At 51.2% G+C, this 24018-nt stretch overlaps 7 protein-coding genes across 7 annotated transcripts; 3 read left to right on the plus strand and 4 right to left on the minus strand.

The window, feature by feature from the left end:
- Positions 1-508: 508 nt before the first annotated feature.
- Positions 509-3209, plus strand: LAESUDRAFT_445415 (uncharacterized protein). Its single transcript, XM_040902489.1, has 19 exons — positions 509-757; positions 822-914; positions 964-1062; positions 1113-1122; positions 1192-1209; positions 1269-1294; positions 1346-1371; positions 1424-1458; positions 1515-1539; positions 1591-1602; positions 1664-1679; positions 1735-1783; positions 1841-1941; positions 1997-2056; positions 2123-2150; positions 2213-2270; positions 2322-2346; positions 2405-2519; positions 2576-3209. Exons 1-19 carry the CDS (start codon positions 699-701, stop codon positions 2726-2728), a joined length of 1008 nt encoding a protein of 335 aa, XP_040759747.1. The 5' UTR covers positions 509-698; the 3' UTR covers positions 2729-3209.
- Positions 3075-4845, minus strand: LAESUDRAFT_662866 (iron uptake cluster protein; the record flags this gene model as incomplete). The annotated part of the gene is made up of 7 exons (XM_040905019.1): positions 3075-3200; positions 3264-3392; positions 3443-3733; positions 3782-3939; positions 3999-4103; positions 4157-4735; positions 4791-4845. The coding sequence occupies 7 exons, from the start codon at positions 4843-4845 to the stop codon at positions 3075-3077; spliced, it is 1443 nt and encodes a 480-aa protein (XP_040759748.1).
- Positions 4846-7601: 2756 nt separating this feature from the next.
- LAESUDRAFT_815612 (uncharacterized protein) lies at positions 7602-8069 on the plus strand. The gene is made up of 3 exons (XM_040914704.1): positions 7602-7686; positions 7748-7809; positions 7871-8069. The coding sequence occupies exons 1-3, from the start codon at positions 7662-7664 to the stop codon at positions 8000-8002; spliced, it is 219 nt and encodes a 72-aa protein (XP_040759749.1). The 5' UTR covers positions 7602-7661; the 3' UTR covers positions 8003-8069.
- A 364-nt stretch (positions 8070-8433) lies between these two features.
- On the minus strand, positions 8434-10541 carry LAESUDRAFT_445568 (uncharacterized protein). The gene is made up of 18 exons (XM_040902490.1): positions 10367-10541; positions 10217-10309; positions 10071-10169; positions 10010-10019; positions 9935-9952; positions 9851-9876; positions 9774-9799; positions 9685-9719; positions 9603-9627; positions 9541-9552; positions 9468-9483; positions 9365-9413; positions 9205-9305; positions 9083-9142; positions 8995-9022; positions 8877-8934; positions 8802-8826; positions 8434-8753 (listed from the first exon to the last, which is right to left on the minus strand). The coding sequence occupies exons 1-18, from the start codon at positions 10426-10428 to the stop codon at positions 8468-8470; spliced, it is 1029 nt and encodes a 342-aa protein (XP_040759750.1). The 5' UTR covers positions 10429-10541; the 3' UTR covers positions 8434-8467.
- A 1518-nt stretch (positions 10542-12059) lies between these two features.
- Positions 12060-13208, minus strand: LAESUDRAFT_662770 (SET domain-containing protein; the record flags this gene model as incomplete). Its single annotated transcript, XM_040905013.1, has 2 exons — positions 12060-12666; positions 12724-13208. 2 exons carry the CDS (start codon positions 13206-13208, stop codon positions 12060-12062), a joined length of 1092 nt encoding a protein of 363 aa, XP_040759751.1.
- A 1681-nt stretch (positions 13209-14889) lies between these two features.
- LAESUDRAFT_815615 (uncharacterized protein) lies at positions 14890-20997 on the plus strand. The gene is made up of 22 exons (XM_040914705.1): positions 14890-15037; positions 15089-15313; positions 15366-15390; positions 15430-15557; positions 15618-15697; positions 15745-15779; positions 15831-16074; positions 16139-16244; positions 16333-16578; positions 16631-16741; positions 16794-16815; positions 16875-18020; positions 18067-18824; positions 18877-18984; positions 19038-19298; positions 19355-19417; positions 19472-19570; positions 19620-19682; positions 19759-20107; positions 20164-20312; positions 20377-20492; positions 20549-20997. The coding sequence occupies exons 1-22, from the start codon at positions 14918-14920 to the stop codon at positions 20763-20765; spliced, it is 4671 nt and encodes a 1556-aa protein (XP_040759752.1). The 5' UTR covers positions 14890-14917; the 3' UTR covers positions 20766-20997.
- On the minus strand, positions 20977-23846 carry LAESUDRAFT_686068 (amp dependent CoA ligase; the record flags this gene model as incomplete). Its single annotated transcript, XM_040905914.1, has 17 exons — positions 20977-21325; positions 21386-21573; positions 21629-21656; positions 21724-21817; positions 21875-22076; positions 22133-22262; positions 22311-22344; positions 22397-22476; positions 22531-22577; positions 22628-22642; positions 22694-22814; positions 22878-23268; positions 23331-23349; positions 23410-23436; positions 23487-23501; positions 23559-23613; positions 23688-23846. The coding sequence occupies 17 exons, from the start codon at positions 23844-23846 to the stop codon at positions 21155-21157; spliced, it is 1776 nt and encodes a 591-aa protein (XP_040759753.1). The 3' UTR covers positions 20977-21154.
- Between the last annotated feature and the right edge of the window lie 172 nt (positions 23847-24018).

Here is a 24018-nt window from a genome sequence, read left to right on the forward strand (position 1 = left end):
ATCGATCTGCGTTGGGAACGGTGTTACTCAGCCGTAGAGACCCGCGCGGCTTCACTGTCGAAATCCAGCCCCTAAGGATAGCAGCACCACTGATTGATGCGGTGCGCCAATCATGCAACCCACGATGGCACCTCACATGGGGTCTCCGGCGTAATTAGCGCAGTGCCCAACTGACAGATCGTGCGTCGATTCTCGCTGATCTCCCAATCTGGTTGCTTGCGACTGTATGGCTTCGTCGAAACTATGCCTGACACAAACTCAAGACGACGTCTTCGCTGCCAGTGTCAATGTACGGCGCAATTTGGATGGCACCGTGGGACGAGCTCCGAGGCATTATGCCATTCACACTAACACTGGAATTGCAGGTTCGTTGTTCGTCCTGGTGAAGCAATGATGATCAGTCCCAGCATACATGCTATCGTGTGGCAAGGTGTCGGCATTATGTAACACGTAGGTATGCCGGGCACGTCAAACAATGGCTTCTTCACGGGCCCCATGCGACCCGTGCTCACGATGTCAAAGTGTCCCATCAGTCACCACGTAGCCGCGCGTTCACTGCCCTTTTCTCAGCGGCACAGTGTGGTACTCATATTGGTGGCGGCTAGGCCATCCCATTTCATACGCCGCAGTTTCTCTCTCTCCCCTTACGTGCCAAGCTCTTCTACGACTTTATCCGGGATACTGAAACCGTTGGAACCATGTCAGCTATCGAAAAACTCACAGGCGCGCTCCTCATTGAGATTTGCATGGCGGTGATGTAGGTCCTGTGATTATCGCTGCATAACTCTCAATATCTCTGACATGTTAGTTCGGTCGTGCAGGCTGTATGGAATGTCTACTATTCAGGCGTATGTCTACTGGTGGAACTATCCTGACGACCCTCTCACGATCAGGTCCATAGTCGGGACGGTTTGGTAAGTATTAGCGTTGTCTTATTTTCTTCTACGCATTGACGCTACGTAGGATCTTGGAGACGACCCACACGGCGTTTTGTCTCCATCTCATATATAGTTATATGGTCAAGGATTTCGGTAATGTGCAGCCAATCGAACACATTGTGTGGTGCGTTAATATCCTGTGCTGTGTATTTATTCATCATTGATCGTCGACAGGAGCGCCGGGGTAAGCAATCATTGAGTGTCTGATCAAGTGAAGTTGTCCAACCTATGTCGATTTGACCATGACTGTCAGGCTGCAGTACTGGTGGCGGTATGCCGAGATCTTCTAGGTAGCTTGTGATACCGGAATAACATGCTCATCCCCTTTAGGTATTCGTAGCCGCGATCGCTCAAGGGTACGTCATATGAACCTGATCGCGCATAAGTCCTAACCGCGTTTGTCACAGTTTCTTCATACGTCGGATTTGGGTCTGTGCGTGATGCTATATAGTCACGCCGGATCTTCTACTCACGCTCGGACATAGTGAGCCGGAACAACCGCTTTATCACTTGTGTTGCAGTAAGGTTGGTCTCTTTTCAACAATTGGTGGTCCTAATCAAAGATGCACGTCTCAGGCAACATTATTATTCTGTCGAGTTTGTGAGCGAAACTATCACGACCGTTTGGCGTATACTGATTCGCTTGTTATAGGCACAGGCATCGGTGGGGATATTCTCCCGTTATGATTCATGCTGTTCTCTCATACAATCATTCCTCGTGCCAGCAACCTCTATCTTATCGTATGTCCATGGTGTCAAGTGTGAACCGTCGCCCCTGACGCCATACCGATCACAGATGGAATATCACCGAATGGGCCAGTTTCCGCACGTCGATTGGACCCTTGGTAAGAGATATTCCCGGAATGACGACAGAATTTGACTTAGTGTGCTCCCATGAATAGTTCACCCTAACGTTCGGCGTCTCTTTGGCGGCCACCGAGGACATGCTCATTGCTGGAACGCTTATATACTACCTGCAGAAAAGCCGCACAGGAGCACGGAGGTATGCATCAGTCATCAACCGCAGAGCGACTTCTTACTGTGGTCATGTATTGCAGGACAGACCACCTCATCAGGACATTGCAGACATATATCATCAACACAGGAAGCCTCACGATGTTCGTACTTGCGATCCCCACTAGTCCTGCGCAGCCGTATGAATAATGGCCATCTTTTCACTGCAGGCTTGTATCTATCACGATCGTTTTGACCGTGAGTTGCTACAGTCTCAACTGCTGCACGCACGCATGTTGACAGCATCCTGCATTCTGTAGTATATATTCTATGAGGGCAGTTTGCTCTTCGTAGGCATGGTCACCGTGCAGGGGAAACGTGCGTATCCAGGACTTTCCTCGTACAGTTCTACTGACGATGATCACGCAGTCTACGCCAACTCCTTCCTTGCTACGTAAGTTGCGTGTGCTTTCTACCTCTCAGGCTCCACCACATGCTCACGTTCGACGAAGGTTGAATGCTCGACAGCACTTGACTAGTCCTCGAGGCACCGCAGCAGGCGATGCGATCACCATGAGTTTCGCTGCTGCAAAGATTGCCGCTGGCGATAGGTACAGGGTACCAGCAGTACGTTTCCTGCACGTTCAGACCGAAGACAGAAGTGTGCTCAGCAATTTGTCCAGCGCCACATTGAGATCTATCAGACTGTCACGAAGGCCATGCACGATGACGCCGCACAAGGCATCGACGTAGGGTCCAGCATGACTGAAACTCCCGAGAATGTGGATATGGGCGTGGACGGCGTGGACGGGCGCAAAGGCCAGATTTTGGTCTAATCCAGATGCCATGGCCCGTGATCACACGAGGCGGCGAGTGCTCCCATGGAACGAATGATTTAGTGTACGATACGTGGACATCTAAGATGCTACGAATGGATGATATACAGCAGGGTTCAGGCACCGCAAACCTCAAGCATGGGGACGTGGGTGGTCGTCGGTGTCTTCTTCCGACTTATCCTGAAATGCAGAGTAGTAAGAGTCCGCGCAGAAGTACTGTAGGACGGGTTAGCTCACTCATCAGCGCGATTCCTCCAGGCGAAACCTTCGCGATATTAAAGGTACGATACAAACTGCCTATCTATATCATAATATAAGCATATACGCATATCTAGGCCGAGCATCTCTACGCATGCATACCGGCGTCATCCGTGTCGATGCCGTAGAACTGCCACATCCTCCGCGCGTCCATGTCTGGCACCCCAGACATCTGCGACCGTGTCCTGCCGTCTCTCTGCATGACCATCTTCCTCTGCGAGATTCCGATCAGAATTGGCGCATGCGCAGGAGCTACCTGACAAAGCAAAATACTTACAAGTCCAAGCGTGATCTTGATTCCGGACGGACCGGGCTTGTACTGCTCCAGCTGGACGCCCTTGATCGGGTCCTCACGTCGCTCGCTACGCTCTATCATCTTGAGTATATTGCGCGCGGCAACCTCGGCCTGCACAGGGCATCAGCACCCGCTGCCCGGACAAGCGACCGAGAACGTACCTGACTAGCTGAGTTCCGTCCAGCATTCTGCGCGCCGAACGCATCCACTGCATCGCCAATGGCAAATAAGTGCGGATAGGGCACGCGAAGATTTTCTTCCGCCTGCTGCGAGTCGGCTGTCGAGGTCTTGCTGATCGCAGTCGAGAGACCGACCGTCGAAGTCGTCGGCACTGCGATCTGCATCGTCCGCGCGACATGTACGAGGCCCTTCTTTGGGCCATCTTTGATCACGGCATCCGGGATCGCCTCGGCAACGAGCGCAGTGTTGGGCTTCTGGCCTGTGCATAGAAGCTGCAGAGTGTCAGTAGTATCCTTGAAGCGGACAAGGCGCCGACTAACTATGAGCTCCGCGCGGATCTCTCGCCCACTAAGGGTGCGAACGACACGCTCTTTCTTGCCGTCAGGCGTTGTGACCGTCTTGCCTTCTTTAATAGAGGAAAGATCGAGTCTCTCGCCAAGGATGACGTTGACGTTCAAAGCAGCCAGAGATGGCATGACTGCACTCAGTTCGCGTAAGATATGAGAAATAGGCATTTTTATGGTTTATTGTATTCACCCTCCTTGTGCATCGATTCCTCAAAAGTTGGGAGGAGGAGATCGCGGGAGTGGAGCAGCGTAACGTGCTTCTTCGGGTAGACTTCTGCAATATCGCTGGCGTACTCTGCAAGAGCTTCACCAATGCTGTCCAATAATGAAAAATTGCAGACTACTCACGAACGCCCAACGGACCCCCACCTACAACAAGAACGCTAGATGCCATCTCAATCCTGTCGTGAGCACGCTGTAACCACTCGATCCCCTCTGCCTTCGTTCCTTGGTATGAATGTGCGCTTGCTGTAGACCGAACACCGGCAGAGGTATGATGCGCGCCATCCGCCTGATGGACGCCTGTCGCCACCGCTGAGACATCCTTATCGTCCCCCACAGGCCCCCAAAGGTCGATGGGCGCAGGCAGATGGCTCCCCAGAGCATACACCACATAGTCGAAGTGCAGAGTTCTTGACGGCTCATCGATACCGTGTTCCGGGAAGGCACGAGAAAGGGACACGGTGTGCGGGGTGAGCGATGTAACTTGCGCGTGAAGTACAACGGCGTTCGTGGAGGTAGAGGCGGGCGATTCACCTGGGAGATGGAACATGGGGTTGTACGGGATGAAGGCCTTATGGGCGTGCTCAGGCAAGACGGCATAGCGCGGCAGGACATACAGATGGTTCATGTGGCTATTCCGGTCCACGACCACCACTCTCCAGTTCTTCGGGAGGTTCTGCGCGAGGAGTATGGCGGCGCGGGAGCCTTGTATACCGTGCATCAGTGCACGTATAAGCAACACAGTGCACGCGAGACTCACCTCCATAAGACGCGCCCAGCACCGCAACGGTTCGCGAAATCGCAGAGGAGACCATCTCTGTTCTCTACTGCTTTGCACCAAGAGGACTACTGTACGACTGTCATGGCTATACTTAAATATTAGTTACGATGCACAGTCGCCGAGAAGACGCGTCAATGTCGGCAATGATAGTCAGGGGGATGCCGCTCTAGCCTGTTGATCAGTAACGGCATCTGTTGTTCTGGAAGGAAAAGAGGAACGGAAGTGAGGACACTTTCTGCCGGGCGGCCGGGCGTATCAGATAAGATGCCGATGCAATCAAATTTCGGCTTATCTGATAAGATATGTCAGCATGTCAGAAATGACCGATGTTCGCTCCACTGGTTCGACTCACACAATCCCCACATAATATTTTCAGAACCATTTGGTAATTCTGCGAGAACGGGAGCCTGGAGGTCTCGCAGTTAAAATCGTGGTCAGGTTTCTCGCCGACACATCCGCTTGCCTTTGATATTAGCCTCACGCATCAGCTGCGGTTGCGAATGGATCGAGTCGAAACATTAGTACACACCTGATTTGTCAGAATCCGATCTTTTTGTGTTCCAGGCCATAGAGAGCACGGACGATGAATGTCCGGACTCCGAAGCAGAAACGTTCATGGAGCCCCGCAGTTGCACTTGAATGAGCCAAGAAAGGGCTCGCCAAGTGCTGCTGCGACGCGAGCTTGGCTTGGGCCGTGGCCTACTACATGAATATAACAATTGGTCTGCTTCATCCTCACACCGCAGACATGAAAGCATTTGCGACCGTTACTTAATGACACGAAATTGTAATTGACTGCCTCTTTGGGAAATAAAGTTGCTTAATTAGGGCATAGTGTTGCATAGGTCACACTTTAGAACACATTTTCAGTGCATTTGCAGCGGGAATAAATGCCTTCATGCCTGCAGTGTCAGCGTCCTCTTCTTTTCGTCTGAAAGGCTTGAGTTCGTCGGGATACAAGCTGCGAAGCAGGAGCGCCAGGGTCCCAGGGAATTGAGTCGGGTCGATGAAGGCGAAAGGAGGGCGTCGGATATTTAACCGCCCGCCTGTCATTGAGACGCTGCGATAGGCTCAAAGTTGATCGTTGATCACGCACGAAAACGGCGAGAAATTGACGGAACACTGACCTTGCATTCTCACTCTGCTCAGTCCGCGTAGGCGGATGTTACATGAATGCACGACATTCCGCGCTGCGACTTGTGACCGAAAGTCTTGCAAAGCTGAGCGTAAACTTGACGAGCCGGCGGCACAGAATTTGGCAACCTGTAGTCGCGACGACACGAGGATCGTTCATTTGGATAGTCGCCAACATATATGGTCCCAGCATGATCTTTACGTTTCTGCTGTCTCACAGGCTAGGAATGGACGCGACGTTCGATTCGTCTCCGTGGTGTTCAAGAGCGTGCACTTTGCGTTCTTGCCAACGACGGCTCTGAGACACCGTGAGTGCTTTGTGTCAAACAACTTTGCGCCAGGGACGCTCGCGATTATATAAATAAGAATGGATGGGACGGACCGAACGGGTTATTTCGAGAGCAGTTGAGGGAGGGTAAGTGATACTCTCGAAGGATGTTGTTACTTATCTCATGCACTTCGTCATCAGACCATCGAACCGCATCCAGCCTGAGGAGGAGCTAGCTATAGCTACGTTCTCAATTTGCCTTTGACACCGCACTACATCTGCAGCCATCTTCGTATACATGCGATTACTTCATAGAGACATCTTTTCTGGTCCTGAACTCTTCTCGCGCAATATTTTCGCGAGATTAGAGCAACTTGAAAAGTTCCGATCAGCTCTGGGAGGTGAACAACTTGCCATACAAAACAGAGCCAACCAGGTGAGCTTTCCTATCTAGAAATTCACAAACGACGGTGGAATGCATCATTATAGCGTCCGCATGTTGATTTACGTCGATAGGCGGGATCTGCTCTTCTGGATTCTGTCCAGCTGCTCACAAACTCTCAGTTTCCATCATGGCCTGGACGATCATTGTGACTCATATACTACATGCCGTATAACACTGGTGGCATGCGTGTGCTCTTCTCACATGCCTCGAAATCGCCAGTCCGATAACGCTCGCCGCATCGGATTCGCTACTCGGATGTAGCAGATCGCTCGACTATTCCAAGCTTGACTGCTCCTTGCCTCTCCTGTTAGCATGAAATTAAAGCTCCTCCTTTTGCCCTTTCTAGTAGCTGGAGTTGAGCTAGGCAAGGACCCTTTTGCTATCGAGATGGCGGTCTAACGCCTTGCACATCCGCTCTTGGGGAGGTTGACAGCTGTCTTTCTGCGTTGAATAGATCTGAAAACAGACTTTGACAAGCTGCGACGTTTTCTTCACGTTATGCAGTCCGCACAGGCGCTTTACAACGATCGACAGCAAGTTGCACAGTAAATGATCGGCAACCACATTTCCCATGTTCGTCGTGCTCTCTCCTCATTCCTTTGAAAGATAACCAGATTAGGAACACGATAGGGTTCCGATTAGAAGTGCGACTCCTTTCACTTGCGCTGATCTTCCCGCATGCAGCTCATGATCAATAGCACCGTCGTTACGTAGGGCACAAGCTGGCCAGCGGCGATGATGAACTTTAGCCTGAACAAGATGGATCATGACCACGGCATGTTCAGCAGGACGTCAAATGGGTAAGTTCGTTTGTACTTTGTACGGCGCGGCTGCATCTTGTCCATCGAGGCCAACGGCGAATCGCACGCACTGCATGCTCTAATTTAGCGTTCGTCACTTGAGCACGGTATAAAGAGAGGCCGCTATCGACACTCCAGCCAGCATCGCCTCGCATTTATTCCCATCCCGCCTCCTCATATCCCAATCACCCGAACACTTCGTCATGCCGGCTAAGGGATCGAAAGCTAGTGAGTCTGGCTTACTCCCTCCATGTGTCACCGTGCCAATGCTTTGCTCGAAATCTTGCAGCAGGTGGTGGTGCTTCCAAACAGATGCACACGAGCGATGCATCGCGCATACAGTCTGCTAACGTAGGCGTGCAGCATCATATCTTCGTGGTCTCTGCTAACGGCGAGCACAACTTTTCGATAGGCTAAGGCTGGAAATGACGCTGGGAAGGGTACTTTCCCAGCTCGCGCCCAGGCTGCTGCCGCGCGTAACGCCAACGCCCCTGGAGCGGGTGCGGGTGCGGGTGCGAAGGCCGGCAAGGGCCCAAAGGCATAACGGCGTGTCGTACAGATGTCTGTGAAGAATCGGGGTCAGACTCTAGATTGTACGATAGTTGATGACGATTCGTTCATTGTTTCTATGTTCATCTCTCCATGCGCCGTGCCTTGGACCCAAAGTTCCTACGTGTTTTTACAAACTCCTTGATATACGAATGAATCCCACAACTCGCGTTTATTCCCATTGCAGACCCGTTTCAGAGCATGCTGAGTGGTGTCGGTACTCGTGAGCATCCAAGCGTCTGGAACTCAGTGGGAAGTTCATTTTGCTCAATGTATTGGTCCATCGTGCAAGCACGCGTTATGGCTGCAGCGCGCTTGAGGCTGACATTCCAGAGCGTTGTCAGTTTTGTCCTTAGATGCCCCACATTTCGTGCATCGGGCAGCAGATTGTGAGCTTTACAGTCATACATGCAGTGGATAGGCTGAAACATTTCTGGCTGCTCAGCTGCTGCGAAAAATTCTACGCGAACATTTGCACTTTGCGGTCGTCCGCGTTCTCCACATCTACATTACTATTCGTGGGCGTGTGAGTGGAATTGAGGTCCACGACTCCAGCTTCCGCGACATCGTTATGCGTAGCCTTCGTGACAGTCTGATAAATCTGTATATGGGGCGGCAGAGGTAAAGTGCTGGTAGGCGTCTCTGACAGACGTCTAGGAGGGATTCTGGCAGCAGCGAAGCTCATTGTGATTGCATCGTCTGCGACAGTTCCTCGGGGGCTATTCAAGTGGTGTCGAGCATTGAGACTGTAAAGTCCGTGAGTAAACGAGTCTTTAGACGCGTATGTGACTCACGTTGCAAGAAATGAGTTTGCATAGACTGAAGTAATCGTTAACGAGTATACGCCTGGGAACATATATGATACAGACGTTTCCCTTGAATGGAGACCATTCCCATGAATATCAAACTGCCCTTGTAGAATACAAACTAGAGGAAGAAAATCATTGTCCGAACGGTTATGAGACAAGCGAGATCGGGCGACGTAACTGTCATGAGGATCACGATCGACGTCAGCCTACAGTGGAAGATCGTTAGTGACAACAATTTTCAAGGTCAGGTATTGAGCAATGTATACATAGTTAGACTTCCAGTATTGATGGTGTACGTCTGTAACGTCCTGATCAGATGGTCCGTGCTGGGGCACACCAAACGTAATGAGTGAAACTTTCGTGATTGGATGACACTGTATAACTTTACCTGCGTGTCCGACCATGACTCTTCTGCAGGTAATAGATCAGTGACACAGCGATTATTATGTCTTCTGCCGCGGCAAGTGAAACTCCCCAAGTCAAGGTGATCTGGTAAACATGGTACTGCGTCACAAGCTGACAATAGATCGGAGAATGATACCATTTACCAATGGCCCCAGTGCTGTGCGGAACGTGGCCCACTCTAAGATCTCCCATCTATGACAGCACCATGTCAGCTGCATGAGCAAAGTCTGCATTGTAATCACATACGACAAGGTCACAGTTCCTGAACGGCCACTCAGCACTGTCAGCCTTAGGGGTTCATGAACAAGGGATAATTCACCAATTCCTGTACCTGTAGGGAGACATTTAGTGGATATCTCGCCATCGCTTACAGATACATACCGACACGCAAAAAGAGCAGTGTTGTCTGATAAGTGTTAGATGCATCAATAGTCATTCCAACCAAGCGGCAATGACGTCTTACTGCAACAGAGGTGAGAAATCGGTTCTTCGCGCTCACTACAACAGGATCAGTGTACCGTAGGGGCTGCGTCACGATTAACATTTACTCACGAATCCAAAGTCGATGAATGAAGAATCTGATAAATGCATCAGTGGGAAAGAAAGTTTTTGAGAAAGTTGTGGCCCACCCTTGCACGATTGCCGCAATTAATACCTAAGATGATGGTTGATTTAGTGCAACCATAGTCGCCCACGCAGGTAAATCCACCTACAGCGATAAGGACTGGGATCTAGCGCAAATATTCTGATTTATAATCATCGAGCCACTCGTGCATGAGTGCACTCACCGGGGCACTCCTATCATTCGTTACATCAATATCAGCACCGAGAGGTAAGATAATTGCATACCAAACAATCTGCTCGACTTTAGCGAGGTCACCGAAATCAATGATGAGATAGCTGTAGACAACGTGGAGACAGAAAACGCTATGAAGCGTTTCCAGCAACCTTCGCAAACGTAAACACAGGAAGGTCTGTCTAGGGTATGAACGCACCAGATGACTGCCACAACTATTTTGATCTTCAACGGATCGTTGGGGTAGTTCCACCAATAGACATACGCTTGAATGGTAGACATCCCATAGAATCTAAACATAGATCGCTGAATCTCGTGCAGTGACAGGCTAAATTATCAGGCAACGTACACCATAGCTACACAGATCGTTATAAGGAATGCACCTACGAATTTCTCGATAGTGGTAGACATCTCGATGACCCAAGTCTCTGCGTTCCAAAAGAAAGAAGACAGAGAAGAGAGCGGTATCCTGGCAGCATCTATATGTCCCAAGGACCACAAGAGCGCTTCAAGTGGGCAGTGACTGAGTGGTTCAGCGGAGATCGTGGCAAAATGCCGCGATGGGGCTCAGTCGTTTTGGGACACCTGACGTGTTGCATATGCATGGAAGATGGAAGCACCTATGCACGGAAGGGATTCATATTGAGAAAGAGCGGAGGTTGCACGACCACAGCCTGGATGACCTGCACATGGCTGCTATCATAATTCGTATGCAGAACCTTATCATTCTGTTCGACTGTCTGGGAAGGTTTCCTATCTGTGGAGATCTGTTGTATTTCAGTGGAGATAGCGCTGCAATCATTGTGGGCAGCGTGGGTACGCTGCACAGGTCCATGCAACGCCGACGGCGATCAGTGTTGCAGCTTGAGTGTACTTGTCATTTTGACATGACGTTAGTGTTTACTGTATGCCGCAACACATTAATCGTCGATCGGGACACTGCCCACACGAAGAGATCTGAGATGACTGTCAGCACCAATAACTGCTGTCGCATTAAGCATCCTTCGCACCGGAGGACCGCTATCCTCCCGTCCACGGCCTCAACAAAAGCTATACCATCAACTTGTAGTCTCGTAGACCTCTCCGGCTCGCAAGCCATGCATTCTAGAAGTCGTAAGGCAAGCAAAGACTACGTGCCAACCCACTCGTTGGGGTCGCATTACCACTACTCGTCATCATGACGCGCGCATGAGAAATCGAGAATGGCTCTCGCAAGATGATAAAAGAAACGTTGGGCAAAGCCGCTGACGGATATTGAACAGGTGCATGAGCGGCTTCGATTCTGACGCTATCGTGTGTGATCTGAGAAGCCGGCCTATGGCGCGTTTCGTGAGACTATGTAGCTGACCGTATTGTTCCTAGAGTCTATGAGTTGCATATTCGTGCATAGTGTTCGCATGAGCATTGATGACGAAAGGGAGTCATAGTAGGTCACCAGCAAACCCTCGCGCGATTGTGGCTGAGACAAGGTACATCGCGGTCACATGGCCCGCCGCAACATCTTTAGCGCACCTTTATATTCCTTTTCCCCAAATTTTCTGGTACGCGATACCTTGCAACCTTGGATGTCCTGAATATTCATTGAGGCGGCTGGAACCCGAATTTCCAGTAAATATATCAGGGCAGCAATGCAGACCCCAGAGACAGACGGCAGCACGTGGAACCAGTGTTATTTGAGCACGGCTCACAGTCTCCTGTCTTTCAGATACTATCGGCGTTTACAACAACCTTCTTTTTCCAGGGAGAAAGCGGAAATACCTGCCAAGGTAAATGTACATTACCGCGACGGGTCTGAGTCATACGGGGCGTATATGTTCTGTCCCTCATCCAGAATCCCACATATGCACGCGCGTGCCAGGCTGTTATTCTTACAATTCTGAATTGACATAGCTCAGCTGGGGCTTTCTATGCGAGTTCGCAGTAATTTGACCAGGGAATACAGAGCGGGACATACCTCCCGCCAGTGAAGTTCGTACCTTGCATAATGCACTTCTTGTATCGCGGATCACAAGTCGCAGCCGTCCGGACATGACCACCCCGGTTCAAGCCTCCTGAGCCTTGGCCCGCTTTGCCTCTCTAATCTTCTTCGTCCGCAAACCCCAGTATTTCGTCTTCTGCGGCGCCTCCGCGACGGCGAGCCAGCCCCCGTCGTTTCCTGCGAGAGCCTTCCAGATCTTCGCCGCCTGTATCGCGCTCTTCTTCGCCTCCTCCAGCTTCTCCATCGCACAGTACGCCTTGCACAAGCGCTGGGACCGCACTGCCCATACCTTCTCGTTGAAGTATTTCTCCTTCTCCATCATGTCAAGCACAAACAGGCACGCTTTTGTGATCTTGTCCTCCGGCGCAGACGCATCGTTGATCCATTTCTCCAGCTCGTCGTCGTCGTAGGATGTCTCTTGCAAGCGTTGGATCGTTGCACGCCGAACATTGCTGGCCTTGCCCGCAGCGCCGGTTAGGCTGCACGAGGGACATGTGCAGAAGAAATTGTACTTTTCCTTCAGCTCCCTCCGGCGAGTGGCGCGAGGGGCAGCCTCATCTAATTCTAAGTACGACATCGTGATTTCCTCTCCCTTGCGAATCGGCGTCAATGCACGGATCTCCATCGTAAATGCCAAGAGATCCCATCGCGATATCACATTCGGAGTGCAGCTGTAACGTCGCAGTGGAATTACTTTCTCAAGTCAGATCGAATGTAAGGATTCGTACCTGTGGTTGATCCGCGAGCTCTCCATGCAGACGGCTCCACAGGCTCCATCGTACCCAGGTAGCGCGCCAATGTTGATTGCATTCGTGTCGATGATGCCCTGCTCCCGCGGGCGATCGTTGCCTTTGCAATTGTGGAGCACGTAGAACATGAGCCGATCATACTCGCACATGCGTGACAGCAGCTCTACGATAGCATCATTCGCGGATGGATCCCCGGGGCGCAAGGAGAACGGATGGACAACGGTCGAGACAAACAGCGGGCGCTCACATATGATGAGATCGCCCGTGTCGAAGTCGGCAGTAGCGAACAGGCAGAGGCCCTTGTCCTTTATTGAACGCAATTCATAACTCCGTGCGGTGTAAGTGAGAGGGGCCGGGAAGCCAGGAAGGGCGAGGATAGCCTCCTTCATCCCCACAAAGAGCAAGGTGTTAGTCACCCTCTCAGTGAGGATGGGCGGGAGTGTTACTAAGGCGCGGTGCGACATGTCGGGCGGGAAGGTTCCAACCAAGGGAGCGTCGCGACTGGTTGAGGCTCTTCCACACGGGATGGGTATAAAGCCATCGACGGTCTTCGCATTGGGGGCCGGAGATGGTGTGGTCAGTGTTTGCACTTTGACCATTGGCTCGTTGCCGGTGTTGAGTGGCTTGCCTTTCAGGACACCACGCTTCATGTCTGTACGAGGTGCTGACTTGCTCTCCGGAATGGACACTAAGCGAGGATTGACAGGAGCATTATCAGCATTTGAGAGGAAACATACCCTTCATGCTCGCATCGCAGACTGCCTCCTTCTCTACAGCGGACGCTCGAAACGCGTCAACCACTCCAGAATCAGCGTTGAGCGACTTGCCCAGGAGAAATCCGCGCTTCATGATGGCAGGCAGCAAGACCGAGAGGGAGTGATCAACGGTGTAATCGTGCACGACCTTATAAGACGAAATAGCACTGAGAAACCTCGATCAGACGTGCATGACAGCCATCAAGACAATGACAATGCACCTCTCGCAGACCCACGCTATCTTCGCGAGGCATGAGTCGACACGTGCCCTAATTATGCCTAGGTCGGCCACAAGAAGCCGGCAGATATCAACATGCGCTCGGAAAATTGTCGAGCGTAAGCCAATGCGGGCGAGAAGATGCACGATTAGGTAGAAAGAGCACCAGTGCAATGGTGGGCTGTTCGTTTCGAATATTGATGCTCGGGGCGATCACACTTGGCTTGCACGTGATGGGGGGGGGGCGACTCAAGTCGGCGGCGAAATGCGTTCCTCCGTCCACAGGAAAGCAGAAAGAAACCACGACATCAGCGGTCCTTTCGGTGTAGAAAGAAGCATGAAGCGACTTAACGGGAGTCGCGCGAGGTATATTTTAGTGTTCAGATCAACGACAGCCATTGATTACCAATTTTCCGTTAAAGCGAGTGAATGAATGGAAAGCGGTGTGGAAAGAAAAGCTGACGCCGTACAAACGAGAATTCATACTCGAGTCCTCGCACACTGTGCTCAGAAATGTACATCACACAACGTTGAGAACCTTTGCACGGGACTGGGAGGGACCAGCACGTTAAGATGATACTTGAAAGTTGAGCTTATGAATTCGCTGTTCTGTCGAGATTGCAATCTGAGTCTCGAAGACTCCTTCTGTTTCAGCTTTCTAAGTAGCCTCGTTCGAACAGCGAATTCAACAATATGTGATTGTTCATCTAGCGAGCTGGAGTACACGAAATCCGGACTCGGGCATGTGATCTTACTAAGTCACTGGGCAGATATATGCGTGCCAATAAGTTTCTTATGAGCTTTCAAAGGACATCCTTACGGTTCGCGATGCTGAGGGAGCTGCTGTGTCATGTCGCAAAGCCTACTGGCAGCCTTCCGTAAAGAACAATTCACGGCGTACTTCACCAGAATCGTATACGTCTCCCCAAGACATATTCTTCGGGCTTCAGATATATTAGGAAGCATTGAAGTAGTTTCACAGCCCCACCAGGAGCAGTGAATCCGCCGTGATCAGGCCTTTAGCGTCAGGCCCTAAAAGCACGAAGACAGATCGGTCACACATTCAGATGGGCGCGATCGGCGCGACGCGTCCGAACCAAGTGCACGTCACGGTGTGACGCGACGCGTTGATTATCACACGCTACGTCTTGTCATCTTCCATCCCATTCACATCGCCCGGAAGCGGTCCCAAATACTCAAGATGGCTGATCTGGAGGCCGCATTGGACGTTACGAGAAAGGCCATTTCTAGATCTCATACGAAAGGCAAGCAACAACACGCGAACACCGTGGAGCAAGTTGCATCTCATTTGATCCTACTCGTAAGAGATCCACTGCTCGTGCTGCGTGCTACTGACCAACAGGTTTGGTAGAAATCGAGCACGTTGTCCTCAGCAGCCATAAAGAAACTTGTGCAACTCTTCCGTCGACCATTAGTGCCGCTATACTCTGCATTTCCTCTCCCATCTCTCCAGCTCTCTGGGGCGATTTTCCACAAGATTTATCACGAAAAGTTCTTGGCCGCCCTCGGACAGCAGGCACATGAGCAGAAAACGCATGCGGAGAACATATTGAATTCTTTACTTTCCGGTGTTCTGGTACGTGCTTCGTTATATTTATCCATCACCGCGGACTTATTGTCCTTTGTAGGATTTTCTTGATGAGAGTGAGACCGGTACGTTGTGGCACTCACTATTCAAAAAATCTCATGTAGGCTCGTCAACAGAGAAGAGCAAGAGAGTCAAGGCGAAAGATGCTATCGGCACGGCTCTATACCCGGCCCTTTGCGAAATCTGCTTCTCACTCTCCGCACCTATGATAGGTGTAGAGCTGAGATGTACCGTGAGTCATTGAGGCGCATATATGCGCGTACATGTGCCAACAGAGACTTGTATCGTGCAGGCATATGCCCTGCTCTCCGATTCCGCCGCTGCACACACGGCTAACCAGCAGAGGCTGCGAGATCCGGCCCTCCTCGGAGGGTGAGTACTGATCTGAGATGTGCTCTTTCAGACTAAAATTTGTTTAGGGAGCGCCTCGGAAATGCATTCTGGAGGACCAAAGGTAGTGCCATGATTCGAACAACGGCATGACATGCTGAAATGGACGTTCTAGACTTCCTGCCGATGGAGAGCCTGCTGAACATCTTTGCTCGCATCCTTCCTTCCACGAAAGAAGCAGGTTCCAGTCGCGCCAAGCGCTCTGCGTTCATCCGTTCCGTCTTCGTATGTCCGCAGCTACCTGAGACCGCCGATGCTGGCCAGAAAGTAGCCGAGCTGCTCGAATATGTACCCTCCACGGAGTGGGAGGAGACGTCGAGGAGGATTGTGGATGTCGTTGCTGCGGCCAGCCTTGCGTTGTGAGTCAATCATGCTGCTCATGTGGGTGAATTGCGTCTCACTGGGCCTTGGCCTTGGCCTCAGCCCACAGCCCTTCGCGGTCAACGAAGTGTATGCGTGTGAGCAAGCCATGCAGTGTGATAGGCTGTATGTAGACGACAAGACACTTGTAGCGAACGTCCTCGTAGGGGTAAGTAACGATAGCATTGCATCTCGCCTGACCAGTTCATTGGCTCATTATATGCGCTCTGACATCTTCTATTCATCAATTTTCACAGGATGACCAATGTGAGGCGCTAGAGGTTCCTTTCTCAAGCGTGCGGAAAATCACGATCGAGAGCGATAACGAGGCTGCCGGTTCCGATACTCGAGCCGTCATCGAAATAAGCGAACCCCCGAGACTCGGTAAAGAATCGGTGCTCAAGAAAGTTCGGAGAGAGGAGCACACGCAGTGGACATTAGAGTTTAAGTTTGGCAAGACTGACCTAGCTCGGTTCACCAAGGCATTGCAAAACAGGAAACTCGTGAGTTGTCGTATTGCAGCCATGATCACCCCTCAATTGTTCGAAACTGCAGGGGAAGTATGTGAAGAATTGCATTCCGCCAAAGCTCTCTTTAGCGAAGTCGGCTACCGTCCTTGACTTTGATCATAAAGGGCAGCCGGTCAAGGAATTGAGTCAGTCTGAGGTACGTTCGGTAGCTACTTACCATTTTTAGAGTGACTTATGACGTGTTGCAGCGGATCGAGAACGTTGAACAGTGTAAGACAAGTCAAAAAGGTCACATCCGCACTGCTCAGCTCATCATTTTCCGTCACTAGTTTATCATACGAACCAGAGCAGTGATGACATCCATGCGACATCAAGAGATGACGCTGCTGCAATCAGCAAGGATCTTACATTTCCCCTGCAGGACATTTCGTCTGCAAGCGGCAAGAAGACCGTCATGAAGGCCCTTTACGACGATTCCACATTGACTGGACGACCTCACAATGCTGTTGCGCCCTCAAAAGATAAGGCGACCGAACTGCAAACTCCTCAGTCTGCTTCTGACCACAATGCTGAATCCCGCGATGTTTCTCATGCTCCCGCTGCGCAGGCTGTAGTCTCCAAGCCTCTTTCTACAAGCCCTCGATTGTCCAAAGAATCATCTTCGAAGGCCTCTGGAGCGTTGAAACGTACTGAGTCTCAGATAATGCGTCATGAAGTCTTTGGTGCTAGCGACGAAGACCTATCTGATTTCTCTGATAGTAATTCTGTGACCGCTGCTCTGCAGACTGTCAGGCGATCTCCGAGGATCAAGATGCAGTCATCTAACAAGACTATTGGATCTGTCCGCAACCCATCTTCGGCTTCGCGCACATCTCATGCTCGATCTGCTGGTGGTAGACGGATTATTGATTCTGATGACGAGATATCTGCTATTGCGCCTATCGGAAACATCAAGAGCAACAAGATTCGCCGCAAAAAGATGGCTATTTCGCGCACGAATGACGATCCTGAATGCGACCCTTCACCAACACTGGCGAAGGAGAATCTTGTTACTCCGATACACGGTAGCGCTCCATCTCCTTCAGTTTTCGTGACTCCGTCAAAACCATCTCTGGGACGTGTGCTCTCTCAATTGGTACTCCCTAGTTCTCCGTCGTCCTCTCCCGGACATCAAGCTGCAAGTGCTCCAGCAAGAAAACCGTCTGAAGCGGTTGTGAATTGCGACGGCTCTGCCATGCGCTCTACCAGAACGAACGCCGATCGCACCTTAGAAATGCCTGACCATATCTCGGATGTCTCTGTCCCCGCTGCTGATGTGACCCCTTCTGTTTCTCGTCTAATCACTACCAAGATGCCGAAGCCGGTTTCTGTGGGTGCAATGATACAGGACGAGCCTCCCCTTTCACCAGTTATGGATCAGATGGCACGTAGCAAGACAGCTAAGAAACCGTCCCTGGCTGATATGAGCGATCCAAGTAAGTCATGCTTGAAAGTGAGCCGAACGTCTCTAAGTGATAGCAGTCTCCGAATGCTCTTCTCCCGTCCCTGTCCCTGAGCGCAAGGTTGAACGCAAGTCGCTGAAGGCGAACCTCCGGAAGAAAGATCAGGCGCTTCCAGATCAAACAAAGGCTGCATCCCATGTCAAAGCATCCAAGAGGAAAAGAGATACTGCGATTGATGCGCATCATCATCTCGATGTTTCGAACTCTGATCAGATAGAACTCCAGCCTCCTCGCGGGAAACGACCCCGAAAGAGTGATGCAGAACTCACTCCAGCGGTTCCTCCAGAGCGGACAGAGTCGCAGGTGCTCCGACCGCGGGCGACAGCAGCAACCCGAGCCAAGAAGAAGTATCGTGGCCGGAAGGACCGCACTTCATCACCGGCATCGGCTCTGAACCAGATTGACTACGACGAGTTACCCAATGGTCCGCCCGTGGAACAAAGTAGTAGTACTCCTTCGTCTCGCCTGTCCGCTCAAGCGGTGCATGATAAGGTGAAGGCTGCATGCGAAAAGGCGGAAGTCTCACCTGCAGCACCTGCGCGGAAACCCCGTGCAGCGGCGAAGAAAAACAAGGAGAACCAGCCTCTTCCCATCAAAGCAGTCTCGGACAATTGCGAAGTACTGGACCCGCTTCTAGAACAGACGGCGGAGATTGGTGCTCTACAGGACTCAAGTAGGAGCGAAAGGCGAGAGACAACTCAACAGCCGACCAAGCCTGCTGCGAGGAAGGACGGCAAGGACTCTCGTACCTCTGAACTGAAATTAGAACCCGCTCGCGTACGTGCAACAGATTCATCTTACTATTGAGATTGCTCACGAAATCGTTTAGCCTCGGCGACGTCCAGCGGAAGCTCAGAAGAAGGAACCAAATTCACCCTCCGTAGCGCTCTCAAAGCCGAGAACGCGCATCAATGAGAAAAGCGAGGTGCATTCAGCGGTAATGTTCTCTGTATCATGCTCGTTGAAGTCTTCTGACGGCCTGCAACCCAGATACTCGATGCGGCTGCGTCAAAGGACAAGAAGCCCCTCAAAGCACCGTGGGCAGATTTCAACTTCTCAGCATCTCCTCACCGAAATGTCATGACTGATATACGAGACGAGGACCTTGCTAATAATGTAGACGTTGGCGAGCAGAACGACGTACAAGAAATTGACGTGCTCCTACCTCCGGCGGAACTTGCGCGAAATCAATCTGATCCAAACCGCGCGAATGACACATGCGACATCGAGCTAGTTGAGAATACCAGCGAGGTCAGTAAGCATGACTTTGGAGAATGACGCGTCTGATCGAGGCACTCACATGATAGATCAACGGGGATGGACACATATCTCCACGAGAGGGAGAGTATCAAGCATCCGCGACGAGATCAGTGAGATCAATCATCAGGCAGAGCATTCCACAACTCACATAATGCTATTTTTAGTCTCGCGGCGCTGTCTCTTCTCGCCAGAATACACGAGAACATGATTCAGCGGTTCTCACTGCTGAAGAAGAAGACCTCACCCTTGTCGATGTGGTTAAAGTTTGTTCCAATCGATCCTAAAGTCTCCGTGCTAACCCATCTTTATCAGTCCGTGCTGAAGCAACAGCACACTCAGTTGAAATATGATACTGTGTCACACGCGCAGAAGTCGGTACGTGTCCTAGATACAATAAGCAGCCTTCCATTGATGGCGCAAATATTGATGGCGCAAATACGGTATGCTGTAGCGTCAGCCGCCTATCCTGAAGTACACAAAGGAGCAGACCGAAACGATTGATCTAACTGAGGACAGCCCATTCGCAAAGGTGCCAACGAAGAAGAAACCGTCCAGAGCTTCGCCCAAACTCGACCTCCTTGACCTTGACTCGGTGGAAATTTCGACTTCAACGCCATTCAAGGTAGTCACGCTGCCGGAAAGGGAAGTCTCTCCTGTCCCGGCGAGGAAATCGCGACCAAAGCATTCGGTGACGTTCGCAACGACCATAGAGGAGCACTATTCGTCTCCGGATGATGAAGAACTCACTCGACGCGATGCCCCGAGTGGTGCTTTCATTAAAAGCAAACTGGACACTGCATGTATGCAGGGCTGTTCGAATTATAGACCATCACCTTCGGTGACTGATACGGAACAGTCTCTCCTAGCTCAATCATCAACAAAGGCGCCTCAACGAAGGATTCCAAGCTGGATCAAGGCAGCAGGAGTATGAATGCACGATCCTCGCGCCAAACCAAGGAAGCAGGAATCCAAGACATTGTCGACGTTTTGGACGAGATACAACAGGCATGTGCTCGCTTAACTAGCGTGACCATTCATGAGCTTCATGAGCGTCATAACTCCCTGTCAGGCTATTCTGCGAAAAGTCACTCAAAAGTTCGATGGCGTCCGAGAGGAAGTACGACATGGCCGGGACGCACTTATCGCCGACGCGACAAACGATCTTCTCGAGATGCGCGCAGAGAGGTGAGCGACATCCTGGACCATACACACCCGTCGTCGACTCTTGAACGTACACTTAGTGTGAATCATTTCAATCACCTCATTGATCTCGAAGCCGAGTATGCAAAATTCGGGCGTATCACCACGAGCGGTTTCGAGGATATGCGCAAGTTGAATGAAGAGATCTGCGTGAGTATCAAGAAGACGATTGAAGGACACGACCGCAGCTCGCTGTCGAAGAGGATGCCCAAGATGGGCTCGTTGCCCATCATCATCCAACAGAACTTTCAGCGATGATGTTGTGCCAGACCTTCCAGAGGAATGATGCTTCGCTTTGTACTTGCTGTGAAACGTGCTTTTGGCTGCTATGCTTATCCGTTCAAATTACTGGACACTTTACATTGAACGTAGCAAGTGCGAGCCATATCTTGTGTCTCTAATTCGTCGCAACGTGAATACTTGCTGATTTGCCGTGATATTGGCGTTTGAACACGTGTGTCACACTTATACCTCAGATCAATATCGCGTTGACGCGCTTGGAAGTCTTGTAAATGTGTACGCGATGCATAACGATAGCTGGTTACTCTAAGTGCTTCTTGCCACACGGATCTTCGCGATGCAGGGCACGGCTGATATTGACTGAACAGCAAAGCGTTCACTGGTAAGAGTTCACCGATGTAGTGCTATCAAAGCCTGGCTTTCGTGCTCGATGTCAACATCCCGGTTCTCCACAGCTCTCTCGCGCGGTCGCGGAGGGTTCGACGCAACAGTTTCCCACTAGGGTTTCTTGGAATCGCCTCAACGAACTCCACCCCAGCTGTCAATTGCTTGTAGGCAGCTTTTCCTCGTGCGACGTACTGACAATGTAACCTGTGTTTAGGCCAGGAACACATCTGAACAGGCCAGGTAATACTCACCTGGATGAGGGCGGCTCTGATTGCGTCGGCATGCGCAGGATCCTCTCGAATGCGTCGCTGGGCCGCACCGTTGAGTACGACAAAGGCTAGAAGCAAGTCGCCTTGGAAATCGTCTGGTATACCCGCAATGCAAACGTCGGACACGTCCGAATGATTTAACAGGAAGCCTTCCAGCTCCGCCGGGGCCACTGAGCGTGTGGTGAGCGTTATGCGATTTTATGCTTCGTAGTGTTCAGTTCCCACCTTGAAAGCCCTTCACCTTGAGCAGCTCCTAGATCATAAGCGGATGAACCATATGAGGAACAGAACTTTTCATAAACAGCAGATGAAAAGCTTACCTTAATACGGTCAATGACGAAAAGCTCTCCGTTATCATCGAACATCACTTCATCGCCTGTGTACACCCATCCATCCACGAACGTTTCCTTGGTGCTATTCTCGACCGTTATGTGCGCTTCGTTCGGATTCGTCCGAAAATGGACCACTCACGCTTGTTCGTTGTTCGAATAGCACAGAGCCATGGCAGGGCCCGTCGCCACCAGCTGGCCCGGCTCGTTGCGCGATGCGAGGCTTCCGTCCGCTCGCAATATCCGTGCAGTCACGCCTGGTAACAGGACTCCTGAACTACCTGGCGTAGCGATTTTCATGTCAAGTCGAGGCATCGACAGGGTCACGGTGGTCTCCGTTAGGCCTGGCAGACCCCCCAAATGAGATAACAGCTCGGACGTGTCGATCATGATCACACACCATAACCCTGTGCGATAGACGCATCTGGGAAGATATGCATGAGCTGTTGGGTGACCTCCCTTGATACTGGTGCAGCGCTAGAGAGGATCACTCGAATCGAGCTGAGGTCGTGCTTGCTTACTTCAGGGTGCTGTGCTCAAAGTTGAGTGATTGTGCTTCGGATGGGCTGCATGCTAACCTTGCAAAGGAGGACGACAATCGGTGGTACGATGCTATAGACGGGCATGAGCAGACTAGACGGAGGAAAGACAAGAAGGCACGCACGGTAGGTAGTTGATTCGGTAACGCTCGATGCTCTTTAGCATGCTCACAAAGTCGAATTTTGGGACTACGACCAAGGTCATCTGGCGAGCCTTATCAGCACAGGCCGCCGGAAAAATCTCTAAATGAGAACGTACGCTATAGAAGAGCACAGAGTGCAAGATGAAAATCAAACCATAGCCGTCTGGCAGACGTCTCAGCATTCTATAGACGTTATGCGAGCGAGACGCTCACGGTAGAAGGGGAGAACTGCGGCGATTGTTAATCAACCTGGATATGAAGACTGTATTTGCAACATACCGGCCAGTACGACGTCACCAGGACGATGCATCTTGCGCTCCCAGGGATTCGGATCCGCATTCGCGTACGTAGCGACTTGGATCACGTTGGCGATCACCGCGTAGTGCGGAATCGCGACTGCCTACGCAATCGTTCCCCCCGGAGTCTGAAGACTTCCACTGCAGGTGTGGCGATGTTTGCGCACCTTTGGAAGCCCAGTCGTTCCGCTCGAGAAACACAGCATCGCAATTCTCGTCTTGGCCTCTCCTGGCCGCAGACGGGGTTCTTTGTATCTCCTCGGCCCATGCCAGCCCACCTCGATAAGTGACTGGATGGTAGAATGCTCGCTGATCCCACGTGAGTCTACAAGGACGATGAAATCCGTCGGAATGCCGACTGCACGTGCCGCTGATAGTGCCACTGAGTATACGAATGAATGGACGAGGAGGTATTTGGCCTTGGTAGTCTTGAGCTGATGCATGAGTTCATCTGCGGTGTAGGCAGGGTTTGCAGTGCTATGGATCGCGAAGTTCAGCTCGATCACGAATCGTTGGGCCGCTACGAACGTTACAGTCGCGCCGATTCTCTGCAATGCCCTGGCGAAAAAATCAATAAGCCTAGCGATTTCATTAAAATCAGTGCGACCCCCCGGATTTACCAGAAAACCACGGGGTAATCTATCACACGACGTAGCTCGATGAGTACCTTTATAAATATAAAAGCATCTTTTTACGTACCTATGTGGTTTGGGCTGAATATGCACACTATAAGCAGTGTCAAGCGATGCTTCCTTAAGGATGGGAATCTCGCGCACCAACATCGTTTTCTTCTAAATACAGATCTCGCTGTCAGGCGCACGTTGCTGCGTAGCTGCACTCAGACTCGCCTATCGGCCACCTAGAGCTCAACCCATTTGCCAAGGCGTCAGTACGAAAGCGAATCTGTGTAATCGTGTGGGTCGTTCGTCAGCGATACATTGAAATGTAATCAATGAGCGATGGAGAACGTCAGTCACCTCATCTTCACCAATTCGTCTCCCTGTCACATCATCGATAAACCAGGCGTTCCTTGCGGCAGGTCTGCTTGGATGGCGGTAATCTAGCATGAACTGGACGATGGTCATATCATCAGGGATGGCCGGCAGAGGGCCACCAGAACCCTGTATCTCTGCCATATCCGACACGCAGTTGATTGGAGTTGGCAACGGGGAGACGTGAGACAGTCTCTTTACGGTACGCGGCTCAAGCACGAGAAGACGAAGCTTCATCGTCTGGAATTCTCCGTGATTGGATGCGAAGCAAATCCTGGGAACATTCTGAACGCCTAAGGTCATACGACCACATCTT

Source organism: Laetiporus sulphureus, assembly GCF_001632365.1.
Source record: "Laetiporus sulphureus 93-53 unplaced genomic scaffold LAESUscaffold_53, whole genome shotgun sequence".
NCBI lineage: Eukaryota > Fungi > Basidiomycota > Agaricomycetes > Polyporales > Laetiporaceae > Laetiporus > Laetiporus sulphureus.